At 34.2% G+C, this 23,321-nt stretch overlaps 1 protein-coding gene across 1 annotated transcript; it reads right to left on the bottom strand.

Annotated features, from left to right (window-relative positions):
• Positions 1-22,433, bottom strand: LOC144852716 (cilia- and flagella-associated protein 70-like). The gene is made up of 21 exons (XM_078710671.1): positions 22,324-22,433; positions 21,129-21,315; positions 15,141-15,322; positions 14,247-14,423; positions 13,404-13,531; positions 13,177-13,231; positions 12,986-13,080; positions 12,416-12,573; positions 11,901-11,962; positions 11,554-11,688; positions 10,602-10,780; positions 9,912-10,167; positions 9,419-9,490; positions 8,902-9,087; positions 8,235-8,484; positions 7,167-7,385; positions 3,256-3,428; positions 2,755-2,907; positions 2,426-2,587; positions 1,657-1,746; positions 1-984 (listed from the first exon to the last, which is right to left on the bottom strand). The coding sequence occupies exons 1-21, from the start codon at positions 22,396-22,398 to the stop codon at positions 754-756; spliced, it is 3,225 nt and encodes a 1,074-aa protein (XP_078566797.1). The 5' UTR covers positions 22,399-22,433; the 3' UTR covers positions 1-753.
• Between the last annotated feature and the right edge of the window lie 888 nt (positions 22,434-23,321).

Raw genomic sequence — 23,321 nt, 5'->3', positions numbered from 1 at the left:
ATATCAAATGAATATGTTTAATATTTTTTTTTAATTTTCAAAATTCTATATTATAAAATAAAGTTTTATAATTCAGAGACTTGGTTTGGGATTACAGTAATACCATTTTGTAGGTTTACAAATTAAAATAAAGTTAAAATTTATTTGTATATATTAATATTGAAACAAACACTAAACTAGGTAAAATATTATTTACAATTATTGATGGAAAGGGAAGCCAGTTATAATGTACTCTTGAAGTGATTTTAAATACAGTTTTTTTTTTTATAATTAATTATAAATTTAATTATTATATTACGCTTCATCGTCGGTACAACTTAATCTTTAATTACATTTATATACATTACGTTGCATTACTTACAGCAGTCTAGTATATAAAGATTTGGGAGTCCAGTTACAGTAGAGATAAAATATTTTTCAAACACCAATTTTTGCTGAAAATTATTTTTCTAAATTCTAATGCTCTTTACAACCAAGTAAATAAGAGATCTTACCATCGTTTGGAAATGAAGAATGCAATTGAAAGGCAAGTCTTATTCTAGAATTTAATTAAGGACAGTGTATTGTTTTTTAGTTGGACTATTTCATATGTTTATATTAAAACAAGCTTGCATTTTAATAACTTTTACCATTCAGATAAAAAAAGTCCAGTACATGGATGAAGACTTGAACTGACAAGAGTTTACCACTTTTTGACTACAAAACCAGCAATTTCCTTTAATGCCTGGTATTCTATCTGAATAACTTGATAGCTTAGAACTGTGGATTGCCAAATCCAACCTGTTCTTGAAGACTATGGATCTCGGCAAGAAGCTCTTCATCTTGGAGGTTGACCTTGAGGGCGTACTTGTATGACTGCTCTGCCTCAAGTTGCCTGTCTGTCTGCAGACACACCAGTGAAAGGTAACCCCATACCAATGGGTCACTGTTATTTAATATATTTGCTTCTGATAGGGCATCTTCTGCTTCTGATAACTCACCAAGCTGAAAAGGTGTAGATTAGTTTTAGTAATGTGTGGTGTAGTTGGACTTCTGATCGCGTGATTTGGAGTTGCAATGCATGCTTGACGCATTGCCTGTTTCCACATTTGCCTCTCCCCACCCAGGACCGGGTACCTGGTTAGGTCAAAGCACCAACTGCGCTGATTACCATCTGCAACATTATGGAAGTATGTTTCCATGCGTGTTTGATCAATATAATTGGGGTAATAATGTGAAAATCACAGGCACAGAATAAAATTTTAAAGTGCCCGGTGATATACTGAAATTTAATTAATTAATTTGAAACGATAAAGATGAGGAAATCTGTGAGAATGAGAAAAGGTCACCCCAACCGAGATTTATATAGTGAGAATTTTAAGCATGATCAATCTAATGGATAATCATAATCATCAGGATAAGAATAATACTATTCAACAACACTTGTGTTCATTATTGAACAAATATTACAGTACTACACTTACACTATTCTAAATCTGAGTTCCAACTGATTTTCTGGATGTCACCATAGATGACATCCTTGACCTTGAAATATTTGTTCAATAATAGACATGAAATTGAATAGTCCTATTCTTATCCTGTCTACTACTAACACGTATAGGAACCTTCATTCATGAATATTATTAAGTATAAAGTAAACTAAATAAAGTCACTCACCCGATAGCAAGCTATTCCAACACCAAGCCAGGAAACACATGATGGAGATCTCTTACATGCTAGTAAAAATGTGTTCTTTGCTTCATGAAACTAGAAATAAGGAACTAAACTGAATTATTTCATTCTCGGCAAGAATTTCTCAGCTAAACAAAACTCCAAAGTAAAGGCGATTTTCCACTAGGCAAATTTTTTCGCGCGAATCAAAAGCGTCATGCTATGCGCATGCGTATTCAAGTCATACTTCCTTCTTTGACGAATTCTAGTTCCTTCTTCAGCTTCAGCGAAATTTACTAGTTCAAATTGTTTCTACTTTTTGCGAAGTGAAATATTGCGCAACCAATCAGAGCTTAGCAACCACGTGAGGAACATGAACGTCGCAGCTATTCGCTCATGTAGTGAAAAGAGAGTGTAGGCGATTATTTTCTTTTTGAAACGTTGGATTTGCGCGAACAAATTCGCCCTAGTGGAAAATCGGCTTTAGAGAATTACTCCATGGTTAAAAAGTTGACATTGATGTCGGAACTATTATATTAATTGCTACACATCCCACAGTCTGTACTGTTCAAATGCTTTCACATGTATATTGTGTCTTTTGTGCAGAACAGAACATCGGTTGATTTTATATTTGAAAGCTAAACATTAAATAATGCAAACTTTTTCATTGAGTATGCAACTTTACAAATACTCAATAGAATATATAAAGCACTCGACAGAAAATGACAAATGTTTTCAGGTCCTCTTTACCAGACTTGATGAAACAAATCGTTACCTTAGAATCTTGTAGGTATATTGAAGCTAATCGTAGGTATATTGCATGTGTTTCTCTTGCATCAGCAATAAATGATAATGTTCTTTCATAGCAGTTTCTTGCTTCAGCCATGTTCCCTTGTAAGTAGTTTAAATGTCCTTGAATTGACCATGCTTCTGGATCCTGGGAAAAAAATTATTGTAACACAAGTTACTGTTGTCATCCGTAGATGCTTTTAACTGCAGGACGTTGAACATCGCTACATGTGATATTGCACAAGAATTGGCAGACTCCTGTTCAACCCCTTGTTATGTCCAAAAAATAAATATAAATCCATTGTATATAATTACCTGATTGCTTATAACTAGTGCTTCTTTGATGCTTTCTTCTGCTTCTTCCAGCTCCTTCTTTTGTAGTTTTAGTCTTGCTAATGCAATATAATAAGTGGCACTTGGTCCACCTTTAGGGGCAAGTAACTCATGGGCTAGAGCTCTCTCACAGAACTAGAAATGAAATATGGCAATTAAAAGGTTGCTGAAACAGTACATATTATAGTTTTAATTCAATAGCAAAGAAAATCATTCTGTTAAAATGTTCATTTTTTTTAGTCAAAGATTCAATAGTACAATGGGTGAATATGTTTTTGAAAGACTGCATGGTTTCTCCATTCATTAAATACAAATTTTGGTAAGAGCAAACATTGAAAATAACCATTTAATATTACTTTAACATTTAGGGAAAAGAATTACCAAGACAATGTGATACAAAATAAATCCATCAACATTGCAAGGATATACAGTACTTGTGCTGAGCTTGTGTTTTAAAATTGTACAATCCGGTTCAATATCTACCTGCATGGCTTTGGTTTCAAGCAAGAATTCTGCAGCCATAATATAAATGCTAAATTCAGGTGTTGGTGTAGGCTCCCTGACCGGCTCTTGTGCTTCAGGGGTAACAGGCTTGCTCCCTGCTTTACTGACACTACCTTGGCTCTTAGAGCGCAATCCTTCATTGCTCAGTGCAGCTGTAGTGAAGAAATCAGTTAGAACATTTAAAGAGCTTGTCAATATAGATGTCACTATAATATAGTAGATCTTCATTCATAAACATATAAAATAATTTCATGTCAACTATGCAATCGCACTGGACTTATTTTAGTAAAATACCAGAGACCTCAGGAAAGGAAATCTTAACACTGTTCGCACATGGGCTTTCATGGCTGTTTTAAGTTGAAAAGCAAAAATCGTTTCAGTGAGTTATAGCGTTCCCACTAGATAGTTTTGAAGGTCTGGTAAAGTTTTTATTGGAAGATCTTAAACTTATTATTTGGTCCAGTGCGATTACCGTATATGAAATGCAAAAATATATATATAATAAAATTCATTCATAACATTGGTGCATGGTACCCATGATTTTTGTAACTACAGGTTTGACATGCCTTACTGGATGCAATTAAAAAGTTCATTGTGTGAATAAAAAATGAAGATGGATGCATTCTTGAATTCTGATTCATCAGGAATCAAGATGCTACATTTGTAGAACTCTGCAGTATATACCAGTAGTATACCAATTGCTTAAATCTAAACTTATCCATTAAGCACATGCTTACCAGTCTAATATTAAGTGAGTGATCTGGAGGTTGTAGGTTTGAGTCTTAACGGACAAACAACTTACTTTAATTTACTAATCATGCAGTACACGTTACATGTCCAAACATTGAGCAAAATGTTTTGCTATTTTTTTCAAATTTTGTGATTGAAACAAAGTAGTAAAAGGAATGTACATACAAGTGATAATATATATAGATCAAGCATATATGCAACACAAATGGATGGAAGCAAGAAAAGAAAATAGTAAAATGATTAATAGTGATGTTGAACTGCAGTGAATGACAGTGCCTAACTAAGTGACACTATTAGGTGAGTTGCCAATTAACGTTTTTTTTTTGTGTGTTAAATAATTTGTGGATCTGGATCTAACATGGATGTACTGTAAATTTAGTATGAAATTTAGCTTTGTTCATAGAGGTACTATACAACTAGAGAACTAACTACCCAACAGTGAAGTTATGTGAACAGGACATGTACTTATGTGACAGGTTGGGATGTGATTGAGTTGGAGTTAGACTCTCTTGTATAAATATCTCTATGGCTTTGCTTCAATATTCAATAAAAGATTAGCTTAAGAAATAACATAGACATAAAAATAATCATTATGGAGCTTAGCATATCTCTTGGCTCATTTTAGTAATTTCAATTTTTAATTATTTTGAATCTCAATTGAGTACATATGTACTGTTGGCAACATCATAACAGATAACCGATCACATCCATGGAAAATACTAAATATATATTATAGGTGTGATAATGTAAAATTCTAAAATAATATTGTTTAATAATCAAACCTGATTTTGAAGAAGAAATAGATAAGCGTTTTTTACTGCCAATTCCCCCCTGCCTGTCTTTAGACAGAGAGTTAGATAAATGTCTGCCGTCTGGCGTGGCAGACGTCTTGCTTACTCGTGGCACTGGGGGTGGCCTGCCTGAAGCAACGTTTAAAAATGCAAGGTTAAAGTTTAAACAGCAATCAATTAGTAAACAAAATAATACATTGTTAAAGGAAAAATTTAATAAACAACCTGAATAGCTTGTATAGTCATTTTCATTGCATACAATGTATGAATGTGATGCATATGTGGCATCATTTGCAAATTTTTTTTCTTCTTCTTTTTTTCTTCAATCATAGCAGTGTTCTCTCAATTTGGAAACCAAATCAATTTCAAACAATTATTAGGAAAGATATCGAATCCTATGTAACCTTTAGCAATCAAAATATATATCCTTGTTGCTCTTGTTTTAATATCTTTATTGTGTAGCCTAGCCAATCACTACTAGACAAGTGTTTATTTATGTTACAGTTTCATGCACCATTTTTAATTTAGGGTGGGAGCCAATTTATTTTGGTAAATCTTACTGGTATAAATTGTTTCAGAAGAACACTGCATAGCATTGATTACCAGTAAGTTTGTTTTGGATATTTCTGTCTTTTAAAAATTTTTCTCCTACTGTATTTCTATCATGTTTGTTTCTATAATACAGTAGGTGAAACTATAGAACATTAAGAGAAGAATCCAACAAAAATGAAACTAAAATCATACCAAGAGTTACAGGATTAAAAGCAAACATTAGTTTAAAGATGTATTGTCCCTTTGACTAATTCCAAAAAAATAAAAAATAACAGATTTCGAAAAAAGGTGGGTCATTTTGAAGTATCATAATAGTTATTAACTATCACCAAAAATTTGTCGGAAAAAAAATCATTGAACTGAAATACAGACGTTTTTTTGTTAAAAAAATAACTTTGACTTCCAGTCAAAGTTTTCGATCAAAACATATCCCATAATGAAACGCGCTTGTTTGGCTACTCTGTATGCATAATCATAAAACTTCCTCACGATCTGTGTGAAAATACCTTCTCAACCGTGACGAGTTGTAAACAATCGTAATTAGCATATGCATAATGCGTACTCGTGGTTTGAAATCTTTGTTTACTTTCGCTCGCGACGATTTTCCAGACGAAATGTAATCAAACTAATTTACCTGTTAATTACGTAAACTTGTTGCTTTTGGCTTGAATTTTCGACTTAAAGTGAAAAACTTTAATATTACTTTGATATGGCCAATTTAAATTTATAATATTTTGACCTTCATTTTTTTGTGTTTCAAGGGACAATACATCTTTAAAGTCCCTCAAAAACATGAAAAATTAAGATTAATTAAATCAGACTTTGAATATGTTATTTTGTAGTTTTAATCAAGTTAATCACTTCAATAGAAAAAAACCCGAAAAAAATCATGTTTTCACTTATAAATATGACAAAATAAATGGTAAAATTCAACCAAAAATTCATTGGCTGGCAGCCAATTTGACCATTTTTTGCTTTAAATTACATTTTTTTTAGGTAAATACATTTTTTTTCGATCCAATTTTTTGTCAAAGTGGATAACTATTATGTTACATTAAAATGGAATATTAAAAAAAAATTGTTTAAGAATTATTTTTTCAGGGGGACAATACATCTTTATAACAAAAGAAAATTAGTAGGAAATCAATCTATCTCCCCTTTATTTTATTCAAAAATTAGTTAATCCATATTTTACTTAATTACAGAGGTAATAAATTCACTGATTTAATGTGGTGGTTATTCCATCTCAAATATGGTCTCTTGTTACTAACCCCATTAGGGTTTAGAGAATCTCCAATACAGGTCAGATCAATCTTTCATTCTATGTTAAAAATGTTTGTATAGATTTATGTATGCCTAGCAATGTAGTCCACACACCACTGCTGAAGCCTATTTTCCACTAGACGAATTTGTTCGTGCGAATAAAAGGCGTCGGCTTATATGCATGTGTGTGTATTCATGTTTCCATTTTCCAAATCCTCTCTGCGATGAATTCTAGTTTTTTGCTTCAGTGAAATTAGTAGTTCAAATTGTTTTTACTTTTTGCAAAGCAAAGCGTTTGCAACAAATCATGGTTCAGGAAATGAGAAAAAACCACAGCAGACACGAAATGAACCCAAGCTATTCGCTCTTGTAGTGGAAAGGGTAGAGCGGAAAATTTAGCCTAGTGGAAAACAGGCTTAACAACAGCCCCTTATCCCTTCAATAAGTTGAGTGGGAGCCCAAAATAACCAAAATGAGTATCCCTGTAGTTAATTTGTTAGCTGTTAGCCAAAAAATCACACCTTCAAGACTAACCTGTATCAGGCTGGTTGTCAACTGTTGCATCACCAGTGCCAGCCTCGGGAATTACTGAAATGACTGATGGAGGAACGGGCTTAGCGATTGAGGCATCTGCCTGATCTTTTGCTATCTGTTGCTTTTGCTTTGCTACAGCATGAGCAAAGTTCAATTTCTGGGCCTCGAGGAAAGCAAACTCTGCTTGTATGTCATTATCAACACCATCATAATACAAACCTACAAGTCAGAAATAAGTATCAGAAAGTATGAGAGTTGTTTTTATGGACGAGTTTACACTAGTAGCTTCCAGATAATCAATACAGGACATCTACAATTAAGTTAGTGATGCATGAATAGCTTCAATAGTTACTAGCGCTTAAATTGTAGATTTTTCTTACATTAGTCACACAGCATGTAACAAACATGCAGAGTAGTGGCGTAACGCAGAGGCCTAAGGCCCCTGGTTTAGGAACTCTAAAGCTGGAGGGCTCGATATATTTTAATTCCTGTTTTTCCTCTGGGCACTGCTCAGGGGACTCCATAACCTCTGGGTTTAGCCAGTAATGCTCATAGCCGTTACGCCACTGATGCAGAGTGCACAAAATCCTGGATATTCAGGTGATGTTGATTAAACTATATGCATTAGAAGTTCACCATAGTTGGTTCTTATTAGTTAAAACTTTGGTCAATCTGGTTTACACTCATGCCAACATACTTATTTATTTTTTTGGTAGACACCTAACACTAAAATAAATATTTGGATTGTATTGAGGTGGTAATTACACAGAAATTTAACTTTTCCAGAGAAGAGAATTAAAAACATACAGTTTAAACCAACCTGGAACTTGACCAAAAGTAAGTTCGCAGTTTAAAGCTGTTCTATATTCTGGTTTTATTAGGTGCATTCTTGGTATTTAATTGAGAACTTCTATTAAGGAGCCAACAAAGTGTCCCCTTAATAGTGGTGTCTCCTGAATAGGAGTTGGCCATTGTGGTAAAATATATTATTCTTATAGTGTATGTTAAAAATCAATTTAACAGTAATGAATTTGTCAACAGAATCAGTCAACATCTTGCACTTCTTACCCAGCATTGTCCAAGCAAGGACACTGTCAGGACAAGCTGCTGTAGCAGCCTCAAAGAACGTCTCGGCCATGTCATTACGTTCTTCCATTGCACAAACAGCTCCATACAAGAGAAGGCCTGATAAATGCTGTTGGTTTATTGAGATTGTCTCTTTAAAACACTCTTCTGCCTTTGTGATGTCATTGATCAGTAAGCAGAAGGTGCCATAGTCAAACCAATTATCAGCGTCATTTCGATTCTGAGCCAATCTCTATAGAAAACATAACCAGAAGTAATCATTTATTACTGGCCGTACTTCAGTGAACAGTGCTAGATTGCACAAAACCTTTTATTCGAAACAGCTTTTTATAGTTTGAGACTCAATGGGGTATGGGCAGTCAAGCCAGTTACTATAAAAGACTATCCTGCAGAACAGTGTCTTTTAATTTATCTGTTAACCTAAAATTTCACACACCTATACGAAAGCATTATTAAGTTATTCTGCTCCTTGAAGTTTTGAAGAGAACTGTCAAGTTAATCAACGTTTCGATCAATATGCTTTCATCGTCTTCAGGAGAGAGAATATTGATTTCCCCATTCAAACCTTCAAACAAAGTCTATACAGTACGTTCTGTGGACTGTAAATTTTTTTTTTTATTAGGTTTTTTATAAACTAGAGTACACTTACCTCTTGATAATATTTTGCAGCCAACTCATAATTCTCATTCACTTCTGCCTCTCTGGCAAAATGTTTTAACTGCATGCTGTCCATGAGTGGTGATGGCACTGGAGTTTCATCTTCTAATGACAGCACTTTACCCATTCCGGTATGCATCTCATCCACAAGAAACACATACAGCTCACTCAAAAAAGCCTGTTTAAAACAATCAATTTAGTACATTCAACTTTCTTAAAATCACAACCATTAGGCTTAGCCATGTCCATGTTCAATACAAAGGTCGCATTCATAAACATATACAGCCTGAATTTAAATTTATTAATTCAGCCTAGGAGAATATGTTTTGATCCATGTTTGTCAGTCTTTTTATGAACAGCCTAGAGGCCACATTATTGATCAGGGATTAGAATATGAAGAGTAAATGACAAGTTTATTGCATCCTTTTAAAGTTGATGGAATATTTTCAAACTTTGTTTTAAATGGTCAATTGAAAAATATAAAACAATTTTTTAAAGAAATGTTTTACCTGTAATTGTTCCTGATCTGTGAATGTTGAGGTTTTTAAGTATTTCTCACGTACAATTTTAACCACCGAATGCTGTAAAGAAATTGAATGTTAATTTAAGATCCTTCACTTTGCAACCTTAGGTCAACATGACTCAAATCATCTTTGGTGAAAGGAACTGGTGCAAGAGCACTTATGTGGACTTTCAAGCAACTGAACAGAATTGTAATGTGCGCGAGAGGAACTGATTGTAATGATTCGTGGTTGCAAATTCTGTCCACTATTCGAAGTTGAAAAGAGGATACAAGAACTTTTACATCATCAAACTGTTTGCAGTTCTTTTACAAGTTTTAGGTTAAAGTCCTGCTTTTCATGACTCCACTCGAACTCTCCTAATTATTTCATGTCTATAGATCATCCTATTTAAATGTTTGTATGTAATGTGAAAGGTGCCACACATATTGAGTTAGTGGTTCAGTATACTCTCCTGTGCCTGAATTTAAAAATAACAAACCTTAAGCTGTTCCTTAAAGGCAAAATACTTGCCACTGCTATTGAGTTCATAGATCAGTTTTCTACGTCTATCTTCCACTGCCTCATTACCTTGCGGCAGTTCACCATTGTCTAATTGATCTGCAAACAAGCCTCTGAACTCTTCTAGGACCAAATTTGAAATAGAGCCAACTTGTTGATGAAAGTCATCTACTGCCCTCTGTGCACCATTTGTTCTGCGAGGAAACAATGGTCTCGGTGGAATGTACTCCGATACTCTGGAAAAAGAAAATTATGTTTATAAAACTTGAAACTAAAGAAAGTACAATAGAACTCTGTTAGAAAGAAACCTTCAGGATCCAACAAATTGTTCACTTAAAAATAATAGGGGTTGGCCATATTTTCCCTCTTTCATTTCCATGACAATGTGTCCCTGAATAGGGTTGACACAGATGAGTGGTTCTACTATTGTATCCAAGGAGGCCAGTCTCTTTTTATGACTTGCCTTTGATGATTTTCCTCTTGTTGTTAATTAACCCACCACCACCACTTTTCTAGTTTGCATTTAGACTTGGATTGTAGCCCCATGTCTTTATCACTTGGCCTAACAAACCTACCAGTTGAATAACTTTGTTAATGTATGGAAACCACAAGAGTGGCCTTATGTCCCAAAGTGATGAAAAGGAACTAATGATAATGACATGATATTTACTTCTCTGCTAATTCTTCTGGCTCTCGCTTTGGTACTATAGGCTTATCCAATGAGAACTCAAGACAAATGTAGCTTCTAGCCTCATCATACTGTTGACCTTCTAGGTTCTGTTGTTGTGGTATCTCAGTTTCTATAACAGCTTCAGAGGCTGGTGCTGTCTTTAACATTGAGGAAGGTTGCTGTAAAGATTTGTCAAGAAAACGTAAGTAACTTTTTCTTGGAATAGGTATTACTTATGTAGGAAGTAGGATCCATTAGAGCAATATGGCATAAAGGTAAGGGATACACACTAGCATGTGTGAGTCATGTCTGTGCCATATTGCTTGTATTCTTAGGCAAGTTTGTTTACTCTCATTGCCTATTGATGGGACGTAAACCCGTATACTTACAATGTTCATGTGAACAATAAAGAACTTGATAGCTTAAAGACACCTTCCCTACGTTTTTTAGATCTAATTTAAGATCACAAACTATATTTAATGTAAAAATAATACTATATGGTCCTATTACAAAACGTCACAAATTGTAGGGAAGGTGTCTTTAAACTGAATTTCCTCAGTTTCATATAAGTAACTCTTTCAAACAATAGACTGTTCATTATTGTAAATCAGATGAATCAGTCGACTTTCCAAAACTGGCAGCTAGCTATAAGGTTTGATTAGGATTTTTTAGTTCATCCTGGACTGGCTACAATGCAGAACCTACTCAAACACGCTTGTCAAGTGTTCGAGGTCTGTGGCCTAGGATAAGGCTTACCATCATCGTGCGAAAACCATTTAACAGGATGGAAGACACTTTGAACTTCCCATTTTGTCGTCCATCCTGATGCGAAAACTCACCATTGGTAGCAGTCTAGGTTCAGTGAATCTGTAGGTTAATCATTGCTCAGAACGCAAGTCCTGACATAACAATTTTCAGAACTGTTCCCAACACAAAGATTTGTATACTTTACCTTTTTGTTTGGGTCTTTGGCTGCCTTATCATCTTTGCCTGCTTTGCCAGCTGCTTTCACAAATGGTGAAGCATTTCTATGCATGGCAGTAGCCAACCGGACAGCTTCTTCAGCTAAACCACCTTTGCGCTTGGTCTACATAACAATAACAAAATACGTTTTAGATTTTCTTTTTATTTAGATTCTCATTTGTTTTGATGGCAGATATTTATGCTCTTTTATGTGCCCATATATGGACATGATGTCATACCACTACCATTTGGGCACATCACACTTTTTTGATAGTGTATAATACTTCTTAATTAGAAACATGCCAGCCATTACATTAAAGAGACTTGTATATGTACCTTTTCACATAGTTCTTGGTCATTGAAAGAATGTATTCTAAATGCACCTCTGATCTTTTTAACTGAAGTAAAGAACAATAACTTTATCAAATGATATATAGAATCCAATAATTTAACATAGTGTCCACCTCTCGACAGATTTGTGTTTGATAATTAAACGTTGTCACCTTTCCTAATTCAAATTGGCGCGCTGCCTTTTTGAATGGCCTAGCTTCCTAGCCGTGGATGATAATTCAAGATGGAGTCATAGAATGTAAGTTTATATTAGAACAGTAGGTATTATAAAACAAATAATGAATGACTGCTCTATTTAACTTGTCTCATAAAATATTCTCACAATTAAACACATAAACATTCATTATTTGTATACTACAGGTTGGATTTTGATCGAGCATTATTCACAAGCCTATCTCATCAACAGAAGAATGAAATATTACCTTAATGCATGGCAAGTGATACAACATCAACCTATCAAATGGCATGGATGTATGTGTGTTTTATATTTGTTTACTAACCTCCAGGGTATAGCAATGGTGCGAAATTCACATATGAAATTCCATGAAAGTAAATTGGATTTTCCTCGTCTTTGCCTTTAGCTTTGGCAGCAGCAGGCATAGGTGTTCTCATTATCTCAACTGGCCAAACTCTTGTCTGCGCAATCTTACTTTGGAGGCTAAAATAGACAAGATAAAGATTACTGATTTTGTTTAGATTACAGTAGAGCCTTAATCAAGGGCATACCTGCAGGACCCATCTCAGTGTCCCTTAATAGAGATGTACATTTAATAGGGGTTGGCTATAGTGTTAAAACATATATTAAGTATCCCCTAATTAGGGTGTTAAAAGGACAGTTATACTATAGTTTTTAGCTGGTTAAGAATATGAACTACAAATAATAATGTTCTACATTTTGTGAGAAGGCAAGAAATATAGCAGAAAAATTTTAAATACTGAGCATCAGTCAAAAACAATGTGTCAGTTGTTGTTTAAGCGCAAATCATTAATTGTTCACTTAACAGCTGTTTTAGGTCTAATACAGTGATTCATGTGTGTATGGCTAAATTTGCATTGAGTTGAGATGTTACCTTTGGATTGCTGTTTTATCCATATAACATCTTCTTTCGCTGTTCCAAATAACGCGGTTCTTTTCTGTTTCAACTTCGATTCGAAAGTCACGATCCTTTTAAAATTAAAAATAACACTAGGAAATAAAGTACGGTAGGTATTCAATAAATAGGTTGTTTTTTTTAAAGTGCAGTAATAAGTAAAAACCAACCTCTTTGCCATTGAGTTCACCGTCTTCCTCATCATAATTAATTGATTGCACAAATCTAAAAATGAGGAATATTGGACAATTATTAAATTTAGAAAATAAGTGAAAATGAACAGATAAACAGGACAACTAAAAATCGATGTCATTATCTGTAGACTTGGAATTGCTGCTAACAGTTTGACTAGAGTTCTGTGTGCCTTGTGTTCGAAGGTAAAAGATATATACTATACTGGTCGTTAATATAAACAGCAGCTCCCTGGGCTGCACCTGGAGCTGCCCATTTCTTCTGTTTAGATGGTTGATCTTTGTCAGACGCAGACTTCAAGACACCATTGGATAGAACCACGGTTGTTTCTCTCTATTAACAGAAACAAATTATTTTTATTGTAAAACAAAATATGTACGATATTCTATAGTACAGTACGTTAGTTATATTTCATTGATTTCATCAGAAAAGAACAAATACATAACAAAACTAAAAAACAAAATCCAAATGACTCATCAAAATGGAAATTCTATCACACATAATAAAAGAATATCATTGATTGGTTATTTTTTTCCATTAAACAGGCTCATTATATGATGCTTTCAGTACAGGTGAACATTTTAAAACTTCGTTGTGTACCACATGGACAAATATGACAACAGTGTAGTAGTGATCGCAAGAAAAGAGAACAATTTCTGTGCAGGCCCCTTAGATAAATTCCCAGTCATACCCTGATGAGGAGAGCCTCACTCGGGTCAAGGATGGGTGTAGAAAAATCTCTTAATCACCAATTCTGATGATTTATGACCCCTTAATCACTGATATTCAGTGGTACAAGGCCACCTAGAAACTGTATTACTGTAAAGTGTATAGCACTAGCAGTCCCAATGAAGCAGATTTGTGTTACAAGGACCCTGCTGTGTTTTGTGACAATGTTGACAGGTTAAATGATCTTGGTTAAAAACTCTAAGGGACTTGTAAACGTCATGAGGGTTGCCGAAGGCCTCTGAGAAAAAGTGGTCAAACCCTTACCAACCGTACTGGTGGCTTTTGGCCCTGAAATGTCACAGAAAAATATGAACCTTACATCATGCGTTATTGGCATCGGTAGTGTGACATTGTAAAGAAAATGTGCACCACTTGGGTTCCAGGCTTCTGGTACTGAATAAGCAGCTTCAACTGTCACTGTCATCAGGTTGCTCTCTTGCAACTGGTCATTGGTCAACAATGGTTCATTTACAGAGATTACCACATCCAACTCCGGCTGAAAAAGTGACCAAAAATGAAAAAAATTGAAAGTTATAATTTGCATCTTTTTCTCATTCTCAGATTGTTTAATTTTCACCTTAAATTAATTGGTTAATTTGCAGTATGTCACTGGGCGGTTTGGGATTAAATAACCAAGACCCAGATTTGAATCTTCTGTTAGATATACAGACATCCTACATTATACCACTGGGGCTTATATACAGGCGCGGATTTAGGAAGGGTCTAAACAGGCTTTGGTACAGAACCCACTCCCCCCCCCCCCTAAAATTTAACATCCATGTCTTTTTTTGGTAATTTTTTTCTTTTTTTACCTCTTGTAAAAAATAAAATAATGACTACACAGTGAACCAAGTCAAAACACTGTCAAGAGTACCATTTCCGACCATCTAGGGATATCATTTACCTAAATTTGCTTCGCCCAAGGCCCCATCTGGGGGAAGGTGGGCCTATGGATCAAATACTTAGTGTCTGGGGCCTCCCCATTTCAAAATCTTGAATGTTATAAGTTTGCTTCTTGAACATCATATGTACATGCGACAGAGATCAAATTGATATGCCTATATATATTAATTTATCAAATACCTGTCAAAATGTGTATGGAGGAAATCAGTACAAAAATGTATACAATTTAATTTTATTCAATGCACAGCCAACAAAGATGAAACCCTCCACTATTAAAATGATACACTTTTATGTACACTAAATACCATACCTTTGGGCTATCAGGGGGAAGGTTTTCAAATGGTGATCCTGCAAGTGGGTGAACAATGAGTGTACTCTTATACTTGACTTCACCCTTTAAAACTGGAAGGAGGTCAACAGTACATTGTCCAAGCAGCGCTATTCGCTCTTCCTTTTGTTTCTTCTCTTTGGGAAGAACCTCGACAAGAGTGACTAAAAAAAGAAAGTTTTTTTTTATAAATACAATTTTAAATAATGTTTACATTACACATTTAAGGGAAACATGTGGCTAGGACTGGAACCTATTCCCAGTTTGGTGCCATAGAAAAAAAGTACAAAATAGACTGTACAACTTCCATTGAATGGGATACTATTCCATATCAGGTACAGTACTTCTAGAATATGTCAGTTTACCTACCCATTTTGTGTATGTAAATTAGTATTTTCTTTTGGCACAGTAAACCGTGCCATAGTCATTTTGATGTTGAGGATATTGGCATACTGTATCGACCATACATCAATTGCAGGCCATTAGGCGCATGGTCGACCATACCGATATAGAACATGACATAAAGCTCTGTCTACACTATCAAACATCAGAATGAAGAGCAACTTCGAGCTGATAAGATTGCGAACTCTTATATTAATAACGATTTTAACAGTTTTTGGAATAACGTAAAGCGTATGAACAACTCATCTTCTGGTTCATCTAACATTATTAATGATGTTAGAGGGGATAATAATATATGTAAAACATGGGCTGATCATTATGAGAAGCTTTTCAATTGTGTTAACAATGATACTCATAGAATTTATGTTGAAAGACATCTTAATGAAATTAATGTATCTGCTTTTGATGATAAAATTTGTATTGATAGTAATATATTGGATAGTATAAATAAGCTCAATAGTGGTAAATCCCCTGGGTTTGACGGGCTTAGTGCAGAGCATTTGAAGTATGCTTCAAAACATGTTATTACTTTACTTAGTTTATGTTTTAATGCTATGTGTATTCACGGCCATGTCACTGATGAAATGGTACGAGTTGTACTGGTGCCTATAATTAAGAGTAAATCTGGTGACATTACGAGTATGGATAATTATAGGCCTATAGCTCTTGCTTCTGTTGTATCTAAGATATTTGAAACATTGTTAATCAATTATTGTGGAGATACCCTTAAGTCAGGGGATCACCAGTTTGCTTTTAAAAGTCAACACTCAACAGATACTTGTATCTTTGTTTTTAAGCAGATAGTGGATTACTATAATAGGAATGGGAGCCCCGTATTTACTTGTTTTCTCGACGCGAGTAAAGCGTTCGACCGAGTCAATCACTGGTCACTGTACAGGCAATTAATTATGAGAGAAACAAACATTATTGCTATTAGACTTCTAAAATCTTGGTATGAGAATCAACGATTTTTTGTTAGATGGGGTAACTCTATGTCTTCAGGTTTTAAAGTTACCAATGGCGTTAGACAGGGTGGTGTTATGTCTCCTCTGTTATATAATGTTTACATTGACAATTTAAACAGTATGCTTAGTGATTGTAATTTTGGTTGTGAGCTCAATAATACAAAGTTCAACAACTTAAGTTATGCAGATGACATGGTGTTACTTGCGCCCTCTTTAGATGCCCTCCAAAAGATGGTTAACATATGTGAGGATTTTGCTAATGACTTTGAAAAGAAAACTGAATGGCAATTATGTTACTGTTCTATGTGGTAAAGAACTAAATTACGTTCAATCCACTACCTACCTTTAGTCCGGTGGCAGGAGGGGGGATATCACCACCCGAAAGGGGACAAATTGCCATCCAACTTTTCTAGACAAGAATTTTCCGTAGATTACGAATATGGAAGGTAATCGATCAGGATAAGAAGCGTTTTCGAGATATAAGGGGTCAAAGTTCAAAATTGACCAATACAAAAACATGCTATATCTCTAGAAATTCTGGACCTAGTGAGATGATTTTGGTGTCAAATTGTTCACAATGTATATGTTTATATTAGCTCTAACAGAACTTTCTTTGTAAAATTGACCGGAAACCCCATTTTTAGCAATTTTGACCTTTGACCTCTTTTTGCTATATCTAAGTAACGGCAGGTCGGAGAGAATTAAAAGTAGGAGGAAATTGTTCCCAAGATATACATTTATATTCAGTGTAACAGATGACATTGCTTGAAAATGACCGGAAGTGTGGTTATTAACCTTTGACATAATTGAATAAGGTTATAAAAACATAAATTAATAAATATTTGTCGTAAGGAGCCAATTTTGGTATCAAATTGTTCACAATATATATGTTTATACTTGCCATAATGCAACATTTTTTTCAAAAAGTGACTGAAACACTATTTTTCTGTAATTTTAACCTTTGACCTGTTTTTCTCATCTAAATAACGACATGGCATAGAGATTTCTAACGGCAAATTGTTTATAATAGATATTTTTATTCAATCTAATAGATTATACTGCTTGAAAAATACAAGTGTGATTATTGCTTTGAAATCCTGTACATAAGAGCCTATCGTGCGGATTTAATGCAAAGAGGTTTGGAAGGGGAATACTACTACTATACAGTACAATGTCTTTCAGAAACATTTGAGCAATTTCAATCAGGTATCCATGTATCTCCAATAAACGGAATGTACGGTTCATAGAGAATTCAGAAGTTACCCTTGGTTCATTTTGGCAAATCCATATGGGTTCCTTTTAAAAGGATTGAGGGTGCACAGACAGGCTTTTCCCATGGCTTAATACAGTTTTAGTTACCCGATATATTTCTAACACAGTAACTTATGTAGCCAAATGCATTGATCCGATACAGGGGCCAAATGTAGAACTGAACATACAGTAGAGAAACACAGAAGGGTCTAAATAGATGACCTGCTTTTGTTTCATTTTAGGCAAAATCCAAATCGGTTCCTTAAGGATCGAGAGTGCACAGGCAGCTTTATTCCAAGTGCCTGTCTATATGAACTCACAGTGTCAACCCTTATATTTCCATTATGGGGCTTCATATCCATCCATGGAGAACGACCGGCCCTTGGGTTAATTTGAACCCACATTTTCACCCCACATACAGTATTTCCAATATAGGGTCTCTTGTAGACCCACATAGAGAACCCCGAAAGGTCCATGAAGGATCGGCCCTTGGGTTCATTTGGGCAAATCCATAAATGTTATTTAAAGATTGAGGGTGAACATTTTAGTTTTATTCCATAGTTCATCTATGAACTATTTACCCCATATTAATTTCTAATACAGGGCCTTATGTAGCACACCACATAGAGATCCCAAAAGGGTCCTTAGAGGGTTCATTCGGGCAAATCCATATGGGTTATTTTAGAATCTTTTTTGTACAGGAAACTCTTTCCTGTATGGCTCTTTCCTGTATGGGCCAAACTATCTGTGGCTATATAAAAATTGTGGTCTGTCTGTGTAGTGAATTAAGGATTGAGTTTGGCCACCTGGATCTGCCTATGCCCTATCCTGTACGAATTGGTATTCTCTGGTTCTGATGAATAGTAGTTTTATTTTCCAAAAACGAATATTGTAGCCCTAATAAATGCAACTGTATAGTGGCAAATCATTGAAGGTCAGCGTAACATTTTAACATCATAACATTTTAACCGTCATAATATTAATAATAATATTAATAATTTTAATTTTATTATTTATTTTACAGTATTATATTAATACATTTAAAATAATGCGCACTAGAAAAAATATAAAAATACCATAACTTCACTGATCAAATAACGTGATTACATTTATGAACATCGATCTCATAGTTTGAATAACTTTGCATTATTTAGTATATCACTTGTTCAAATGTTGACCTTTGACCTATGTCAACTTGTGTAATGATAAATGTGCTCTTTTGATTGTGTATGATTGATAGATGTCTTAACAGAGTGATAAAACATAACATTTTGTCTTAAATGTTAGTTTTTATTTGGGTTTATATGCAAATTGTGTGATTGGTCAATATTGACATTTGACCTTTAATTGAAAAGTATTTGTTTTATAAGGCGACTGAATAGATACCTATAACCATACAAATGTATTAAAAGACCAAATTGAACTTCAATAAATTGGTTATAATACATATGTATATAATACATTGTTATAATTGGTCAATTTTGAACTTTGACCCCTTATCTCTTCCTATTCGCTTCCTATCCTGATCAAAGTCTGATTTGATTAAATACAGTATTATAATTATATTAATCAAAATTATAATGAAATAACATAACTTTACTAATCAAATAATTTGATTACTTGTAAAACCATCAATATCATAGTTTGGACAACTTTGCATTTATTTGTTAACTAATACGTGTAGTAAAATGTTGACCTTTGACCTTATGTCAACTGATGAAATTGACCTTAGGTCAACTGATGAAATGATGTATTCGCTCTTTTACATTGCGTATGATTGATTAACAGGGTGAGAAAACATCCAATTTTTATTAAATATAAGTTTTTATTTGGTTTATAGGTACTGTACGTTCTCATGATTGGTCAATATTGACATTTGACCCTTAATTACAAAGGATTTTTTTTCATAAGGTGATTGAATAGACACTTATAATCATAAAAATGTAATAAAAGACCAAATTGTGCTTCAATAAATTTGTTATAATACATATACATTGTTGTAATTGGTCAATTTTGAACTTTGACCCCTTATATCTCGAAAACGCTTCCTATCCTGATCGATTACCTTCCATATTCGTAATCTACGGAAAATTCTGGTCTAGAAAAGTTGGATGGCAATTTTTCCCCTTTCGGGTGGTGATTCCCACCTCCTGCCACCGGACTACTTGGTTGTGTTATCAGCAATGATACTAGGGACGAACTGGATATTAAAAGGCAATATCGATCATTATGTATTAGAGGTAACTCTCTTTGTAGGAAATTTAGTAAATGCTCAACAGATGTTAAGATTACTTTGTTTAAGTCATACTGTATTAGTATGTATTGTGCGGCCTTATGGTGCGATTTTAATGTAAAAACTATAAAGTCATTACAGGTTTGTTATAATAACGCACTTAGAAAGATTTTAAGACGCTCAAGGAGCTGTAGTGCTAGTGCTATGTTTGTTGATAACCATGTTCCCTCCTTCTATGAGTACATTCGGAAATCAATTTTTTGTTTCAAAACAAAAATTGAAAAAAGCTGTAATACTTTAATTAATGTGTTTTTTCTCGTATTCTAAAAGATTCAAAGTTGCATAGAAAATGGACAGAACTTTTGTATATATAATCTCATGTATACTTTTACGTGTGTTAACTAGTATCAGTATAGCCATAATAATGTGTTGTTTTGTAAACTATAGTAATCAATAATATAATAATGTCTACAGTCTACATCCAATAAACCTCAAAACATAATCCACATATTTTAAGAGGCACTATATGTCAACAAATAAGTATTAGTCCTCTCTCCATGACGGTTGTCACATAATGCTATGTATTATTTTTTATTGTATTTATATGTTTCATATGGACAGTTTGTCTGAAATAAAGTTGAATTGAATTGAATTGAAACTAGCTCAATGACAACAAATGTGTGATGTGCCCAAATATGGTAGTGATATGACATTATTGTGTCCATATATTGGGACACCACATTTTTTTGGTCACATAACGTTTGGTAGTGTAGACAGACCTTTAGATGCACAGTCAATCATGCTCATAGAAAAATAGTGTCAAATTTATAATATTTACTAGATCACCAAACTTACAGCGGATAGGTCTAGATCACCTAACATACCAAGGATATATTTAAATACTATTTTTTGTCTAGACCATCTAACATACCAAGAATATGTTTAAAAACTGTTTTCTGTTTATACCACCTAACTTACCAAAGATAGGTTTAAACGCTATTTTCTGTCTAGACCACCTAACTTACTAAAGATAGGTTTAAACTCTATTTTTTGTCCAGACCATCTAACTTACCAACGATAGGTTTAAAATCTATTTTCTGGCTAGACCACCTAACTTACCAAGGATAGGTTTAAATGCTATTTCATCAAGAACAACTGGGTCTTCAAAAGTACAATCAATTTTTGTGTTAAAATTATACTCTGCAGCAACATCAACGTTAGAGTCAACTTTACTTGATTCTCCAAGTGCATTTGTACCGCATTCAACACGCACTAGTGACGTCAACACATCTCCTTTACTACCACGCTGAAACCAAAATATATGTGTTTGTTTATTTTATAAAAATAAAACAGCTCATGGCTAATACCACTATATTATATCACTGTATACAACCACTTCCATCGCTAGTTAACAGAAGAGTTCAACTCTTACTGAAATTTGGTAAAGGATTAATAAAGTCTGATACATTTAGAAGCATTCTTCCCCCTGTTCGTGACATTAGCAGAACCCTGAGGTCTGTGTGTAAGCCTCGATTTGAAATCCAGTTTGGTCGTATAGAGAGATTTAGATCTTCACCAGTCCCTTTCTTAACCCGACTCATTAATGATGATGTTTCAATGAATATTGAATAGGCTGGCACTATTTAACTTACCGGTGGACAAATTTTAATGTGTTAATTTTTTTTTTTTTTAAACTAGTTTTACTATTAATTATTATACATATTTATATATTCTTTTTATCAAATTTTGTAAAATACTACTTTTCATTCAGCCTTTTGGCTGCCGTTGTATTATTGATTTCATTTTTATGAATAAATATACCTGAATACAAAAAAATGTTTAAACAATAAACATTCAGCTGAAAGTATTAAGATATAATAATCAAAATCATTGTTATTGCAATATATAATTGTTATTATGATATAAATTTCAATTGAATTGAATTTTTTTTTAATTATTATCATTATTGCTCATGGATATAAAAACTGGGGGGGGGGGGGGGTGGTGTGACAAAGTATTTAGGAAAGAACGCATTTCTTTTCTTAAAAACAATAATACTAATAGTAAAATTTGTTCTATTTGTTATATAAATTTCGATTTAAACAGTTCTTTTCTTATTCTAAAAAACAATAAACAGTTTTTTTACTACTTATATATTTGCAAAAACATTTCTAAAAGCACAATATAAAAGTTGACCAGTAGATCAGATAAGAATACTGTTTAGTTATTGCAATCAGTTGAATACAATCGAATCAATCATATAAAACATTCAGAATAAACATCAATGTGGTATTTAATTTATGTAACTACTAACCAAATTTCTGGCTCTCAGAACTGTTACATTGATTGGTTCTGGAGATCTTTGCTTTACTGTTTCCTCGTCAGTCATTTTTCTTCAAAGTTTTGGAATCAACTGAACTTTTCTGTAGTGTAAAAAATTGATTTATATCTAGGCCTAGGCCTAGCTAGGCCTATCTAGCCTAGGCCCTATCTATTTATTTTTATAAATTAATTGTATCTTTATGGAGACAAAAAACTGAAACAAAAAATGAAATGAAAATACAACAGGCCTAGGGCCTAGTAACAATCATTCGGTTCAACCTATTAAAGTGGGTCGAAACGTCTCTGATTCGCCCGGTGGCCCTTAAATATCTAGGTTGTGTGCATACTAGCGGTTATCAGACGATCGGGACCACGGACGATCGGGCCCAGACGATCGGGCCCACTTCAAGACGATCGGGCCCAAATCGTGAGACGATCGGGCCCATCAAGGGTGAAAGACGATCGGGCCCAGAGACGATCGGGCCCAGACGATCGGGCCCAACAAACAAGACGATCGGGCCCAAAACATTCTCAGAAAATTTTAAAAAATAAATACGCGAATACAAACAACACAATAATAACAATCAAATCAATCACATTTTATTCATAAATCGAGAGTATTGGTAAGAAATTCTTAAAACCAGTAGTGTTAATTAGGTTAGGGGAAAATTATGATAAAATCAGAAAAAAATCTAATTAACCTTTTTAATTAAAATCTCAATTACGCAAGAAAAGCACGTTGACACTAGCAGTAGGAATTAAAAATGATGAAATGTGGCACATTATTTTATATAACACAAACGACTATCGGGCCCAACGCTAAGACGATCGGGACCAACTGGTAAGACGATCGGACCCAACATGGTTCTGAAAACACTGGACGATCGGGCCCAACTGGTATGACGATCGGGCCCAACGCTAAAGACGATCGGGACCACGTTTTCTGGGCCCGATCGTCTTGGGCCCGATCGTCCGTGGTCCCGATCGTCT

Source organism: Antedon bifida, chromosome 9 (genome assembly GCF_963402885.1).
Source record: "Antedon bifida chromosome 9, ecAntBifi1.1, whole genome shotgun sequence".
Classification (NCBI taxonomy): Eukaryota; Metazoa; Echinodermata; class Crinoidea; order Comatulida; family Antedonidae; genus Antedon; species Antedon bifida.
Note: the sequence above shows the minus strand (reverse complement) of the source record. Positions and strands in the feature narration are given on the sequence as shown.